This window comes from Blennius ocellaris (genome assembly GCF_963422515.1).
Source record: "Blennius ocellaris genome assembly, chromosome: 4".
NCBI classification, from domain to species: Eukaryota; Metazoa; Chordata; class Actinopteri; order Blenniiformes; family Blenniidae; genus Blennius; species Blennius ocellaris.
The window spans coordinates 25225588-25242614 of NC_137653.1; the positions used below are offsets into that span (position 1 = coordinate 25225588).

At 44.5% G+C, this 17027-nt stretch overlaps 1 protein-coding gene across 1 annotated transcript in view; it reads right to left on the reverse strand.

The window, feature by feature from the left end:
• Nucleotides 1-17027, reverse strand: part of epha8 (eph receptor A8) — a gene marked incomplete at both ends in the record, with an annotated part of 166565 nt that overhangs the window by 103709 nt on the left and 45829 nt on the right. Inside the window, one exon of the mRNA XM_080495021.1 lies at nucleotides 5601-5665. Coding sequence (XP_080351147.1) covers nucleotides 5601-5665 — 65 coding nt within the window. The remainder of the gene's footprint in view (nucleotides 1-5600; nucleotides 5666-17027) is intronic.

A 17027-nucleotide genomic window follows, 5' to 3' on the forward strand; every position in this document is an offset into this window, starting at 1 on the left:
AACTGCCTGCCGACTCTTTTAATCCATCTTCCAGCAGCGTGGACCTGACACGTCGTCCTCTTGTACTCCCCGTGGGCCGCCATGTCTGTTTCTCCGCCTCACCTCTGCCTCGCTCACTGGCTGCGTCGCCCTCCTGCTCAATACTTCAGTGTAAAAATATTACGCTTGAACCTGCGGGATAGCAGCAGGTCCGGCCTTCAATGTATTTGTTATGCAACAGCACATTTGGCACAATGTTGCAGAAGCCAAATTCTGCTTTTCTCCGTGGCGACCGGACGGAGACGAGCCTCGCTCAGAGCGCCAGATAACGGCTGAAATCTTTTCCTTTCAGCTGAAACTTGTATTTTCTCTACCGAAGACCATGAAAAAGCTGCTGCTGCCCAGAGCAAAGGGCAGCTGGAAATCAAATGCTGCAAGCATTGCACATTCTGAACACTAAAGTGTCCAAAAAAGACCTTGTGTGTGTGTGTGTGTGTGTGTGTGTGTGTGTGTGTGTGTGTGTGTGTGTGTGTGTGTGTGTGTGTGTGTGTGTGTGTGTGTGTGTGTGTGTGTGTGTGTGTGTGTGTGTGTGTGTGTGTGTGTGTGTGTGTGTGTGCATGGCGTGTGAGTGTGAGTTACCTACTGTCAAAACATCCATTTATCAAAGAGCCCATGAGGTTTCAGCAATCTTCTTCTCTCTCACACTCAAAATACAGTCCAGAGGAAGATCAGCCACGGCTGTAACACGCTACAGTATTTGAGAGAATTTGTGTCATAATTCTATTTTTTAACGGTATACTTTTTATAAGACCGAGAAGCCAACGTTCGTGAATATCACTGACTTCTCTGCAGATTAAAGTGAATCATTCCTTCAAACTCATTGTGAGGCGGTGCAATAATGTTTCGCTCTTGACTCATAGCAAACTTATGGCAAGTTTGCGTGTTCTTCCTGTGCCTAAAGGTTATTTTTGATTGGTACTCATCCATCCATCTATCCATCTATCCATCCATCCATCCATCCATCCACCCATCCATCCATCCTGCTGGAGAAGGGCACTGGAGACAATCGCAGCTAACTATGAGCAGGAGACTTGACTTCCGTCACAATGAAAACACATGGTGAATAACAAGGTACCACATCGTGGACACAGTGTCAGTCTTATATCATCCCGGCAGCCTCAGGCCCCGTTTACAAGACAACATTTTAAGTGAAAATCCATTATTTTGGTGTTTTCTTTTCTGAAAAGTATTGTGCAAAGTATTTACACGGCAATGTTTTGAAAACGATGTCGGGCCACTGGCGGGTGTTGTCGTTAAAGGTCATGTATTTATTCATTGGTATGTAAACCCCCTTTATGTCGACAAAATAATCTTCATTGACACAGACCTGCATACATCTGGTCCAGAGCTACTATGAGCAAACCTGTAGGGGGCAGTGTAACGATACCTATTTAGCCATGATAGCCAATCAGTGTCCTTGGAAAAAAAAAAAAAAAACAGGAATTGTGAAGTAATATCCACCTATCCCTGTTTAGATGCAACCAGAGGCATGAAGTTTATCCAGATCTCCACTGTGGCCGAAGTTTTCAGGAATCATCGGTTGTGGTGAGTCGTACCTGCCTTTATGTGTAAATGAGCGGCTCAAACCCAAAGAAATGTCACAATTTTTCAAATACCCAGGTACGTATAAATGTGGCCAACGAGTCCAAGTCTGGTTCTGCACAAAGTCTCCAAACTCAGCGGTGGAAACGACACTTTTTTTACTATCCTGTGTTTTAAATGTCTGTGTGAATCGTATAATGCTCTGCCCTGCCTGGTACTGCAGAACAACTCCACATACTGGTACTCATAAAGTCACTTTGAACTTTGCTTTTTTTCTGGGTGGCGTTATGAGATAGAAATAAAGAAAAGAATAGGACAGGCAGATTTCTCAAGCACTTTTCCATATTGTTGAGAAAAGTGCCATTAAATCACAATTTATTATAATTACTGATCAATTCTACCATTATATGATTTGAACAAAAAGGGTAAATATCAACCGCAGCCACGAAGCAGCTCCAGCTGTTGTTTTCTCTGTAAGAAATATGTGCGAGTGCTTCCATTATAAAGTCTGGCTCTTTGCAGCTCTGTGGACCGAAAGAACAGCTCCTCCATTAACATTCAGTATGTACTACATGTGAGTGCTGAACTGAAATAAACCTGATAAAATCTGATCCCTGCCTTGACTCCTGCTTTGTCACATCACCATGGTTATCTGTTGCACACAGCGATGCATCGGCATCGCTCAAACTCCATTATGTTGTAAAACATCCCTCACATTTATTCAGAGCGCCAAAGCACTGGAACAGACTCTTCAGCAGACGATCAAACATCGGAGCTATTCCGGTTTCGACGCAGGGTGCAGAAACGCAGAAATGCAGAGCCGCCACATTAAAGTGCTGCTCCAGGTTCCAATAGTTTAGCTGAGGAATGATTTGGGATGCATCATTATGAAGCTCCAAACACAGAATGAATCAGACCTCCTACACTGGGACATCTGCTCAGCTCCAGCGAAAACATGCCCTGTGTCCAGAGAGGGAAGCGTCAAATTATAGTCTCACCGGCACAAATGGAGGAGGTTTTAATTCAAAAGCAAACAGCAATGAAATGTTGGCTCCAGCAGCAGGTTGTGAGCCCAGTTTGTTTTGATGAGCTTGTCCAGGCTCACACACTGTTCTATTGCCACAATAAATGAAGAGAGAAGGAGTCTCTCACTGTCTAAAGTCCAAAAAGTTTCTCTTGAAGAATTTATCTGAATATGTGACTATCTGGTACTCGTACTCATGGCGACTGATACGACCCCAAGATACAACCAGCTGAGTACATAACATCATCCGTCAGCAGTGTCATCCTCAGGTACGCAAGAGAGGACGAGCGATGTCTGCGGTTTCGAGATTCTTTAGTATTGCCGATAATGACAAAAGTAAGACAGACTGTAAAATATTTATGTATCTATGTATAATATAAGAGGAGGAGAAGGAAGAGTTTGTATAACACCAGCAACTTAATCACCACGGACATTTGGACCAGCAGAGTTAGCCTGATGTCGCTCAGTAGTTTAACTGATCAATGGATCAGGAGGATTTTACTGCGAGCCGTCCTACATGCTACATGCTACATGCTACATGCTAAGCATAATTAAAAGTGTGACTGATAACACTCAATAACAGTGAGCAGGAGCGTGTGGCGGCCGTCCACAGCCCATATCACAGATCCCAACCCATACGTTGTGTAATATTTCATTAACTGCTTGCTTCAGAGTAATCAGGCACAAGACTTTTGAATTCCCTTGTGCAAAGCTTTACAATGGGAACCTGGGAAAACCAGCCCACTGATAAAGATTACCAGAAAGACATTCATTGTAAACTTTCTATGGGAGTAAAGGCTGTTTGTTGTGTATTTACTGGAGATGGCAGTGTTTGTGTCAGACATTACGTCACACGTAATCTGAGTTGAAAGATGTAAAGCTGCAAAACCTACAAGGTGAAGACTTAAAGGTCATGAGATTGTTGAACTTGACCTTATAATTTCTTGGAAAAAAACCCAACTACTTTTAGATTTTGTACAAACATATTCCATTAAATGTCACTTTTCCCCCCCATAGTGTATTTGTCAGTGTTTTCACTGAAACAATGTCAATTAGACTTCGGCTCTATGTGGTCCTGGAATTTAAATGAGTTCGACGCACCTGATATAAACCTATTTATGCAACGTTTCAAGTCAAAACTAATGGGTTTTCCATTTCTGTTTCAAAGTTTTATGTTTACACTTCAACATTTTCAAAACAATATTTGTTTACATGGAAACACTGAAAACTAGGAGTCGGTAGAGCACATACCTCCGTCAACGCCACATTTGTATGCGCAACCAAGTTAGCATTGGTAGCATGTTAGCCATTAGCAGGGGCACACAGATAAACCAGTACCCGAGTCACTGCGCTCACACTGGTGTGTTTCTAGACACCGAGGTATTCGCTGTGAGATCTTTAGCGTCTCCATGGCAACAGATGCTGATCTCCTCCATGAGGTGCCTCTCTCGTTCGTTTTGTATTGGACGTCTCTTCACAGTTTTTGGAGATTTATTCAGAAATGGTTGGCCGTCAACGTCCCAAAATCTAATCGATGGATCCTTGGATGATGACAGATCATCCCTCAACATGTGATGCAATTTCAGGTTAATAGATTTTGAGAAAAGTTAATAAAATACATACATACATTCATTCATACATGCATACATAAAAACCAATAAAAAAAATAAATTGGCGAAGGTAACGATGCAGATTTCAAGTTGGGCCACTAGTTGGTGCTGTTTTTGGAATAAAACCACACACACACATGCAGCAGAGAACAATGTTATAAACATTAACAATGGGAGGACACTGACATTCTTGTGGACAGACGACCAAGTTGGATTATTATTATGGTGACTGTCAAAATAAAACGACTAAGTCAGAGGGGAATATGGACTGGGAGTCATGACACTTTAAAAGAAACATTGTTGTGATTATCTATAAGAATTAACCCTAAACGTGGCCTGTTTCTTCCTCACATCCACTCAAAGCAAAACACCTGATGTCACCTCACATAAATGCCCCAAAGCCTCGAAAGAAACGAAACCTTCCATGAGGTGAGGAGTGAATATTTCAAGCACACTGAGACAATTAATTCAAACGGTAGAAGCTTGCTTTGTGTAATCTTGATGTCGGAACACGGGCCTGTCGGGACAGAGATTCACTCCTCACGCTGATTTCACACTGAAGGAGTCATTTCACTCCAACTCTAATCCAATTCTTCCAGCTCTTTTCCCGGGACTTGAAAGACAATCCATCTGTTCCTCCTGGCCGCCGTTCAGTTGTTGCAGCTCCCGTGTCACGGGCCGGAGGTGCGTTAAATATTTCCACCACTTTGGCTGACAGCCGGGGGGAGTCACGGTGGCAAGGCGCTGCTATGAAGAGCGCGGCTGGAGTCCTAATTCATCACCCCGGGCTTCATCATGTGGCATTACAATATGCTAATGCAACAACGCCGTGGCCTCACTGTCACCTCGCTTCGTTCGCTTTCATCTTCCTCTTCCTCGCCCTTGGGGGGGGCCAAACTCTGCCACCTTGCTGATAGTGTGTAAGAAGACGTGGGGGGAGGCGGGAGCGATGTCGCAGTTGATGTTGGAATCATGTAGTTGCCAGGCTGCAAATGACGAACGTGTAATGAGGCTGCGGCGCTAGCGTTACCATCGGAGGCTGTTTGTTTCTTTCACAGTGTGAAGCGGAGCCGTTGAGCAATCCCGCAACAGGTGTCGCCTTGTCCTGTCAGTTTAGGGAGTTACAGCAAATGGACTGACGGCTGCAATTAATTGCAAAGATTTTACAAAATATCACGTGGCCACATCAGAGCACGACGCACAGTGAAGAGAAACAGTCAGTGCGCTATTGTCCACGTGGGTGTTGCTCAACATTTTCATTATATTGTGTCGCCCTGCGAACGCGAACCGCACATCTCGGAATGGTGAATGAAACGGGAGCTTTAAAAGCTTTAAACGGGCACTTAGTGACATAAATCATCCCATGGGAATCGTTTAGCTCTTACCCCGTGTGACGGGTAGGTCAGCCAGCCCCAGTCTCCCGTGATGGTCGTCGTGTCCAGTAGATTCACTGAAAAACAAACACAAGAGGGAAGAACTGGACGTTAAATGGTTTCAACTTGGGTGTGTGTGTGTGTGTGTGTGTCCGTCCACCGGACATCTGCCTGACAGCTGTGACTGATGAGGCGGGACGGTCGTCGCCGGATGTCACAGCGTGCCGTGTCACCTTGATCGGTCTCGCCCTCTGAGCGGACCCTCAGCGGTCCGAGCTCAGAATAGAAGTGGGCTCTGATCATTCACTGTGCAACGTTTCAACACACTGCTGAAGTGCTGCTTTTTAGAAATATGACACATTAAAAAAAATAAAAAAAAATAAAAAAACTCGGATTACTCTGCTTTTTTTTAAATAAAAATCCAGCCGCAGATGTAATACTGAGAGGATATGTTGCAGCACCATGCTTCAAATTCACATCAGCATCAATGTTTGTAGTGAGTGGGAGGAGCTTGTTTAAACATGGACGACAAAAACTGCCTAGATACAATGGAAAAACCCCATTTAATACAACATTTTAAAACAATACAACACTGGGGAAACAACAATAAGTTGAAACAGGCTAAAGAAAACACATTTTACTTGCTTTGCTGAGTGTTAGTAAATATTATTTTGGCCAAATAGCATCATTTAACCATTTTTAGCGCTGGCTGAAGTTGCTCAGTGTATGACTGAAAAAAACAGATGTGTGAGAGTAGTGGTTTAACATTAAACGGTATTTATCTGAACAATGGGGACAAACCAAGGTTGCATCAGTTAAAAAATGGCTCGTAGCAATCAGGAGTTAATAGCTGTAATTTGTATTTTGCCAGTGAATTTGACCTCTAAACTGTACAAACAGGAAAGAAATGGTTTACTTTGTGTGTTTCTGACTCCTGTTTATTTTTGTCGTCTTCAAGCCCGATATGAAGATCTGGTAGCTCCGGTTGAAAACCTCCACACAGACACATCATCCGGGCCTACGGCCTCAATAATTCTTGCAATTTTTACCTCAACTCTTTGTGTGATCTCACGGCATCTAAAAATTCATGTCACATTCGAGCTGAACACGCCTTCATTTTCTGAGTGACGGGATATTACAGGAAAGAGGGATGGACAGATGAGGAGGAGGTGGATGAAGAACCTGCTGAACCATTAATTCTTACCCACCAGCGATGTCCATACTGTGTGTGTGTGTGTGTGTGTGTGTGTGTGTGTGTGTCACAGCTTCAGCACTTCCAGCTAATAGGATCTCTGCCCTCGGGCTGCTTGTCAAGCCGCCAAGCGATGTTCCCCACATTAGAATGAGTTTAACAAAACACTTCACACTCCATCTCTCATCCTTCATCTTTCTGCCTGACACTTGCTTTCTTCCTGCCTCTCCTAAGCTGCATGTTAAAGCTACAGTCTGCACGCGGTCTGCCTTTAAGCGGGTGGTGAACGGCGGCCTGGCCTCCTCCTCCTCCTCTTCCTCCTCAGATGACTGATGAGTTCTCCAGATGAACTCTCGGAGACGGCCCATAATCACCGTGGGGTAAATTGTGTCAAATGTAACGAAATGAGACAGTCTGGATGTGGATTTATTTATGTGCATGTGCTCTGAGACGTCCTCACACTCAAACTGTAAATGAGGTAGATTTTGTTTACGGGAGGCCTCTGCTGTGATGCTGATGCGGTACAATGTGCAAAACACTCTGTCTATGCGATGTCCCACAGTGGACAGTGCAGCCAGACAAACCCAGCGCAAAGTCCACGGAACTGTCTGTAAGACCTCCAGGACAGGGTTGTCTCCAGGCACAAATCTGGAGAAGGTTCCAAAAAATGTTCTGCTGCTTTGAAAGTCCCAGCGAGTTCCGTGGCCTTCTTCATCTGTAAATGGAAGAAGATCAGAACCAGCAGGACTCCTCTAGAGTGAAACGGAGTGATCATGGCTGAGGCAGCGTCACGCTGCCACCACCATCAGTCGTGGTGTGGATGGAGGCTTCAAGACTCTGTGAACGTCGTCCCGTGGCCCAGGTGGAGCCCGGACTGGAGTACAATCGAACATCTCTGCAGAGACGTGAGGAAGGCCGTGGACCGACACGTCCCAAACATCCCGATTGAGCAAAGAGGACTGAGCTCAACTCCACGAGCTGTGAATATTTCACACTTTATTCAACTGGTGGCAACAGATAACCTACATTATCTGTTGTAGTTTTTCCAATAAAAAAAAAAAAAAAAAAAAACGTTTTGCAATGACAGCAAAAAACGTTTTAAAAAGTTGCTCCGTCCATTTGTGACTTGCTCAGCACTGAGAAGCACACGATCTGACGAGCTGCAGACTTCCTGCTGAAAGCTCACACACGGCCATGCTCCTCTCACACAGATGTTCCCACTCGTGACTGATTATACCTTCCCTCGGGATGGTGTGAGCACTTTGAGACGATAAGACTGAGCAGATCTTTTCACCTGACACTTTCTCACTGACGCTCTTTTCATCCCTGCGATAGAAACGGTTGACCGACTTTGGAAGCCACGATGTCAAACTAATAATCAAGCGGCTACTAGCTTTGCGTGCTGAGAACATAAAGCGACGTCATCCCATTAGGCCCCTTCTTTTCACCTGAAATACGGCAGTTCAGGCGCTAACTTAAGTAGCTGCTGCTTCGAGAAGTAATGTGAGATTTTTACATATAAATGAACATTCGTGGCACTCAAGTCTTTTCCGAATGAGTTCACACAGCTGTGATTAAGGCTCTCTCCACCAGGTAAATCTAGATATTTCTCAGTGTATAGGGTTCGAAATGTGGCATCTGCTGTGATAGCCCTGTGCTAAAAGCATATTAAGCACGGTCTATTGGCAGGGCTGCTGCTGCCTGAGCTGGCGAACTTCCATTTGAGCCCACTGCAGGCAAGATAAAATAATTACAGCAAAGGCCAGAAAATGCTATCAGGTACAATGGGCCTGATTTTACAAGCCGCGTTTCTCAATGCACTGACAGAAGTGGCACAGTGCTGCTAAACAGAGATTATTACTTCTCAATGCTCACTTTGTTTTGTAATCTCTCTCACTGGGAGCATGCCCGGCAAAAGTTTCATGTTTGCAGGCCGAAGTTGGCCTTCTGCTAACATTTTATAAAACCAGAGTGCGAGAAGATAACCGTCTTTAAATTATTTGAACACTGCTGACGCAATCTTCGGTATACTATATACAGACAAAGCCTGTAGTGGAAATTGATAAAAGTTCCCTGATTCAGACTGAATGAAACAGAATAAGGTTCCGTTTCCACAACGTTTTCCAGTGAAAACGGAAAACCTTTGTTGCATTCTGGGCGTCCCTTTACACAACAACAGCGCTTTAAAGCCACTGGAAATGCAATGTTTTGTGTCTGCTGGCAATGTAAACATTGGATAAGCATGCAAAGTCTCATGAAGCCTTTGACTGGACCTCTGCCGTTAATATTGTGGTTATTGTTGATTTCTTTTCTTCCTCTTCACTCTAAAAAAGTATGATATTCATCTTGGTCTTTGGTAGGATATTGCTTTGGTTCAGACCAGTTCTGTTGTACAGACTCCAGTGTAAATACCATGACAGGCTCAAGTGTACCACAGATGAGCTGTATGAATTGTAATGTATTGCTTTTGTTGTGTTTATTTATTTATTTAATTTTTTTGTACTGGCAATATCTTGGCAACCCCAGGCTTTTTGTAGCGACTATGATGTTTGTGATATAAAAGTGTTCAAAGCTTCACAGAAGGACTTAAATGTAGCCATAATTACCTGTTTTTCAATTTGCAATTAAGTACGCCTTACCACAAACGCTGAACACGTAATATATGCACCCTCTGGGGATCATGAACATCTCTCCTGGCAATCCATCCAGTCGCAGCTTCAGCCCAAACTGATCTTATGGAACGGCCGCTGTAAAAATAGCTGATAATTTTTTGTCACTTCAGCATTTATATGAAAATACTAATTAAAGTAGTTTAACTTGAATGACTTCACAAACTCCCAGCATAGCAGTGCCCAGCTCGAGCTCGGAAAAAAAAAAAAAAAAAAGATTTAATTAGGCTGAATTATTGAAAACACCTGTGTGGGCTGACAGGCCTTCAACACAAATGATGCTTCCGCCCTACAAAAATCTACTGATTTTGCAGATCACGTTATTAAAAGTATTCCGGGCTGCCGGCCTCTTCGGTAGCTCCAAATAGCCGGAGTCAGCCGTTCTTGAAAGTAATGAAGTTTAAGAACTCTTGTGACGCGACAGTAAACTCATCAGAGCGGATACATCCACGCACACACTCCGAGGAGATCTCATCTGGGTTAGCTCGGCGGCCAGCCGAGAGGGATTTTTCTTTTTTCTTTTTGTGTGTTTCGCTCTTGAGTGTCAATTTGCGGCGCGCTGTGGGTCAAGAACTCCCACAATTCACGGAGGCAAGCGGGACGAGTGCGGAGCGTCGTAATGGGGATGGAGCGCTCTTCTCCGCTGCAGCCCCACTTCAGGATTTCCAGCGCGAAAAACATAGTGGGTGTTTCTTTTTTTCGGCCCATAAATACCTCGGCCAAGTGGCGCTTCGTGATCCCCGCCCTTTTGCGGAGACTGTTGCTCCGCTCACGTGTTGCAGTTAATCGCCGTGGCACTCCGAATGATTTGGGCGCGAGGCCGCCGGGGAGGGCAGGCAGACGGCAGTCCCGCCGTCCTCTCATCCGTCCCGTCCCCCGTCCACCCGGTCCTCCCCCGCGTCGTCCCCGGGGTGCCCGACACTTCCTGGATATGAGACGGCGGGAGGTGGCGGGGGGTGGGGGCACCCTCCACCTCACGCTCAAGCCAAGGTCACAAACGGACGCCGTCAATTACGCTCCTCTGAGTGCTCGCTCGGCCAAAGTGACATAATGAAAGCGGAGCCTGGCGCAAGTGGATTTAATAATTCTGCTCCGCACCCTGGGAATGTTTGGCTCTGCTATACTGTTATTATTAAAGGATGAAGAAAAAAAAAAAGACAAATATCCCCCCACACACCCCCCCCACTTGTCTTCCACCTCCTCCCTGAATAAAACAAAAACATGTGAGGCGGCGTGTTATCGCCACGGCAGACACTGTGTGAAGATCCGTGAGCTTGTTCCCACTGGTATTAATTTAATTTCCACTCAAATGAGAAATCCCTCTGTCTTTGAAGGTGGTGGGAGTCATTTATCTCATTTGCCCGGGCTGTCTGAGTTGTACACAAGCGATAGGGGCTTGGGTGGCGTGTCTGCTGCTTTGCTTTTAATGTGACAGGAAGTGTGTGAATAAAACAGAGGACAGCCTGTAATTAGCACTTAGCTTCCACCGTGCACTGTAAACAAGTAAGGGAACAATTTACACTTAATACCTGACACAAAAATTGCCAATAGAGTATTGTGAAATTGCGGCCAATTACTGCAGGAGGGTCTGGTTGTATGGAATTTACAGTAATTTATTGCATTGCATGTTTTAACGAGACCACAATCCTGATCTTATCTTGTGAAAACCTCCCACAGAAACCCCAGTCGCTGTTAATCGTAGGGAATACTTTATAAAACGCAGCACAAAGTGCTTTACAGGGTAAAAACAGCGTGAAAACAGAGCGCTCGCCACCCAGCCCTTGCCATTGTATACACAGATTTACTTTAGTTTGGTTTATTTCAATTGCATTTCTACAAAGCAGCAAACAATAACCTGTGGCTTATTTTGCCGATCCTGTACTATCAAAGGATTACAAAGTTAAATCAATAATCAAATATGAAACTAAGTGACTGTTTAAGTTCAGTTAATCAGTTTTTCCAATAACGAGTAAATATCAAATTAACAATTCACAGCATGGCCTTTAATTATTTCACATCTTAAAGTCTTTTTGAAAACACAGAGAATAACACCTTTTCAGTTCATCATTAAGTCCATTCCATAACCACACTCCCAAAACTGACACACATCTATATTTAACATTTGTTCTGACTTTACAGGTTTCAAAGAATTGCCTTTCTTTGAAAAACTAACATTTGAATACCATCTAAAATGCAATTATTCAACACATGGAACATCATTTATAATGTTTTTACATATATAATATCCAGGAATTTTTAATAACATTAGAAATTATGTTCTGTTGTCGTGTAAGTGAGATTAAAAATTAATAAATTAACTACATTTCTAAAATTCTTTTCAACAGGTAAAAAAGAGCCAGTTAAAAGCCTTGTAAAAAAGGAAGGTGTTGCGTTTCAAAACATGAACTTTATGTGCCGCCATCAGGTTTATTGCACATCTTCACAGCGTCAGCAGTTTCAAATCGCGTTACAAAATAGGGACCCGTTCACATGACGTTTTCATGTGGAAATGCAAAGCTGTTGTTGTGTTTGTGGGTCTGTTTACACAACATGGGGTGCTCAAAAGTAATGCAAACTTTTTGAAAAAGCTCTGTCTCACAACTAACAGCACCCACTAGTGGCCCAATGAGAAAACTACACAATTTCCAGTGTTTCTACCGTTTCTTTGAAAATGGACGTCGTCTTCAAAACGCTGCCGTGCAAACATGAAACTTTTCTGAATGAAAATGCATTCTCACTCGAAGGGTTGTCGTGTAAATGAGCCCGAGTCATTTTCACTGAAAGATGCTCACCGATGGGGGTCAAACTTGGGGTTCAGTGAACAACGTTTAAAGTAACGCAAATTTGTAGTTCTTACTACATCACATTGCAAAACAAGACGGAAACATAAGGATCAAAGAAAATTGATAATAAACTGCAAAGTCAACAAACAAACTTCTGATTCCTGCTGGTTCGAAATACGACACACGCGATTGGAAAAGAGTCACAGCTGGTGTGAATTCAGGGCAGCTGAGTTTCCTTCATTCATCCCTCTGGAGTTGTTCATTTAAATCCTCCTATTCATAGTGAGCCTTGATTTCACGTGCTGGGAGTGGAGGGGTGTTGTGCTGTGGTGACCGGGGAGATGACGAGGTGCTCAGGTCCATCAACCTCCATTTCACCTTGACCTTAGCGGTCATGCTCATCAGCATCTTCATCCGGGTTGAGCTTCGTGCCTATTTGAGGCTTTGAAGTAACTTTTATTTCGAAATGTTCAATCTCCTCACCGACAGTACATGTGAGGTCTATTGTTTCAGAGAGGTGAGGCATTCACATCAAGTGCTTAATCACCTCTCTGCCCATAAAGTAGCAGCCGCCCGGACAACTGCCACGGCTATTTTTCCTGATTTCTTTAAAACGTACATCAGGCCAGTTAAACATGAACAATGTTTGGCCTGCAGGCTGCACCTCTGCCTTTGCCTGATCCAAATTGAAGTGTCAGGGTTCTGTTATATAAAAGACCTCGTTGTTTTTGTCCTACGTACTGTTGTGCCTGAAGCTTGACCCAACAATGTAGGATCACCCCCACATGGCTCACTGCTTTCAACAGAAAACACCAAAACTCACGTGTCCTCATCTTAAGGCCCCGTTTACACGTCTCAAGTGAAAACGCATCATTTTCATTTAGTGCGTTTACACAGCAACACTTTGAAAATGATGAAATTATGCAGTTTCCATATTGGGCCACTAGTGGGTGCTGTTGGTGACTTGTAGCATGGACTCACAACTTTGTTGTCGTGTAAACAGGGGTTTTATATTCACTCACTTCTTTGCTTTGTGTTTATTTCACAGCAGTCGTCAAGCTTTTTGTTTCGGTATGTGTGTGTTTGTGTGTGGGGGGAGGGGAGGTGGGGGAGGGGGGGGGGGGGGGGGGGGGGTAGTGATCTCCTCCAAGGACCCCAAAGCTCCAAATTGAGTTTGCTCCAGTTTCCTCAGCATTGTGTTCATAAGAGAAAAACACAAACCGCCACTTCCAACAATCTTTCTCTCGGCTCCTCCGCAAATGAAAAAGCTGCCTGCCGACTTGAGAGCTCGTTCCTGCTCGTTCAGAGACACGCCGCATATTTCCCAGGGCGGTGGTCAACTTTCCACCGCCATTACTTCCCCCCCCCCCCCACCCCCCCACGCCATGGAATTCTCCTCACAACACACACACACACACACATACACACAGGCGTTCCCCGCAGCCTCACGTCCGTGTCGCAGGCATGTATCAAATCAGCCGCCCGCCAACACAGTTGCGAGCGGTCACGGTGAGGCTGAAGGTGTGTTTGTGAAGTCAACATGGAAGAATTATTGGCTGTCTTGAAGGAAGTTGGCCTGAAGCACCTGCAGACGACAAAAAGCATCTCCCATTGAAAAACCACACACACACACACACACACACACACACACACACACACACACACACACACACACACACACACACACACACACACACACACACACACACACACACACACACACACACACACACACACACACACACACACACACACACACACACACACAGATGTATACATGGATGCAGCCACGCGCAGATGGAAAACAACATATGACTGCAATCAACAATGTGCATTGTGCCACTTTGGGGAGAAATACACTGACAAAACGTTTCAAACACGTAGAAATATGCGGCGATGCACGCCTGGCGATGGCGCAGCTCCCGGGCCAGACAGGCACGATGACAGCTGTGTAATTATCTCATCAACACCTCAACGCTCTAACAAGCTTCTCCTTCTCGTCTTTCCCCTTATCTCTTCTTCCTCTGTGCCGCCTGTACAGCTCATCATCCTCGCCGCGACCAGAGGAGAAGATAAAAGCTCCACCAAAACGCCCCCCACCCCCCCCCCACCCGACACTCCCCAACTCGTATAGCCAGAATACCAAATAGCCAATTCTACTCTTTTTTTTCCCATTCTTGCTTAGTTTTTGTTGCATCCACTTCCCTAATGAAATACACATAGATTACAACCACTTCAAGAATTGACAAGAATACATTCATTCCTTCATTCATTCATATTGGTGGACGTGGCTGATGGCGGTGCGTCGAGCTAAATAAGACGAGTGAAACGAAGGAGTGAGAGGTTTGATCAGACTAAACTGCTCTGAGAAGAGTTTGTTCAGAGCCCGTAAGCAAACAATGTGGGTGGACGGAGCGCTAACAGACGTAGTTCCTGACACACACGTCTGGCAAGTGATTAAAGGAGTTTCTGAGCAGATCAGGCCGTGAAAAATGTTTGATCTCAACTTCAGTTATACACAATCTGAAGAACAGGACAAGGTTCCTCCTCGCCATGTCGGTACTAAAAGCCCCTCCAAGCCTTCCGCATTGCGCGTCCGCAGACCGTGTGCAGACGATTGCATCCATACGACACTCTGGGCACACTTCTGTGTGCACTCCATATCGTGAGGTAATCTACCGATAACAAAAGTATCCGTACTTCTAAAATCGCTTTTTGCTTTTTCTTTCCAGAAAATGTTCACCTTCAAATGGAAACAATTTTGAAAATGATGTAGTTTTAACGTTGGGCCACTAGTGGGTGTTGGTGTTTGTTTTTGTCATGACACCACACTAACGCCTATATAGTGTCATCGGAGGTTTGGCCAATCACAATCAAGGTAGGCTCCTCCCCTTTGACTCCTCCCACAATCAGGCAGCTCTGCTCTGGCACATGGCACCACGAGAGGAAGTACTTCCTCCTCTTCCCAAGATGGGCATGTGTGGGCGGAGCCAGTCCAGCTCACACAGACACAGCAAATTGTTAATGCAGCTCCTATGATCCAATATTCAAATGGAGGAAAATCAAGTAAAAGCAAAAAACTTTGAATACAAAGTTTTTGGACCAACGAAACCATGTGAAAGTGTTGAAAAGCTGAAGAATATGACTCCTTTAACAATTGGAGGACACAGCCATTGTCGGGGACTGACGACTAAGTCGGATTGTTATTACGGTGACCGTCAACTACAAAACTACCGTCGTGACACGACGGAGGAAACAGTGTTCTTATTGTTTATCCTCAACATGGCAACCAGGATCAACGTCTGTACTGCTGGACTACCGACACAGTGAGTGCGTCCAAACATCCCCGGGAAAACAACATCTCATGCACCACACAGGTGAGATTAAAAAAAACAACAACAAAAAAAAAAAATACACTTTTGCAACTATTATCGCCCGGGGAGGGAACATAGTACAGCAGTTATGAATAACATCCTGTGGCTGCATAGCACTGTGTGGCTTTTCTCTCTGCCTTTAACTTCCTTTATATGCGTCGGGCACATCCAGCAGCATGTGACTGGAGCGATTCAAACGGTCCATTGATCAGCTGGTGGTGGTAAAGTGCCAGCGAATGAAGCCAGAAAACACCAGTGAACGTAAACAACAGAGGACTCACAAAGTGAGCAACTGCAAAGTGTTTGATAGATGTTATACGAGGTCCGTCAGACAATGTGTTTTGTCGACAAATATATAATTTAGGCCTACTGCTCCTCAGTGGAATCGAGAGCTGCTGCTTTAGATTCCCCAGAGAGTCTGGTCTTTGTTTGATGAGATTTAGAAAAAAAAAAAAACAGAAATGGGGGGGGGGAAAAACCCTTCTCAATTCCACTTTTTCAAAGTTTACTCAGCCAGTAATTCTCTTCAATTTCCATAGAAAGAAACTCTAAATCGCGGGGTGTTCTGGGTAAGTAAGTAAGTGCAGGCTGGGACCAAAACCAATACTGAACATGTTTGTGTTTCTGCAATTGCTTACCAACAACCTAACACTGGTTCTTATTATTTCAACTATTATTTATCAGTAGGGATGCACTGATAACACCTTTTTATATACGACAAGTACACATAATTTTCATTAATATTAAAGAATCTCCAAGTAGCGGATATCACTACATGTACGAGTACATTATCAGTAGAAAGAGAAACCAACTCGCAGGTTTTTGTACGTCACACAGCACTGACCACATCAAGGAGAGAGTAAACAGTATTTACTGCAACCCAGTGTGAGTTTGTGAGACCAAATTCATGGGGAAAGTGTCGAGCAGTACCTGTAGCACATCAAGTATCCTGCCTTTCTTCAAGGTAACTTCACAGCTGCTCCGTCACAGATCACTAACTCCTCATCAGTGTGTGTGTGTGTATGTGTGTGTGTGTGTGTGTGTGTGCCCGCCTGTGACCCTTCTTTACTCGTCACTAATCTCCAGCCCAGCGGAGTGTGAAGCGTTCTGTAGTTTCTAACAGGCAGCCGTACCAGATTAGCGGATTCAGACGAGGCTCCGGGTTACAGACCTCCTTGGAAGCAGCTGTGATATCCGTGCGCATCTCTTAGCAACAGACAAATAAGAAGATGTGAAACAAAGTAGCGGCTCTGCGACAAACACCAGCAGAATCCTTTGCCTTTAATCAGGTTAGACAAGAATGCAATAAAGTGTGTATATGAGGCGTTGGCCCTGCCAGCTTTCTCCTTGACATTGTATGCAGGCAGCTTGTTACACATGGTTGAGAGTGGAGACAGAGAATTATTGCTTTCATCGGAGAA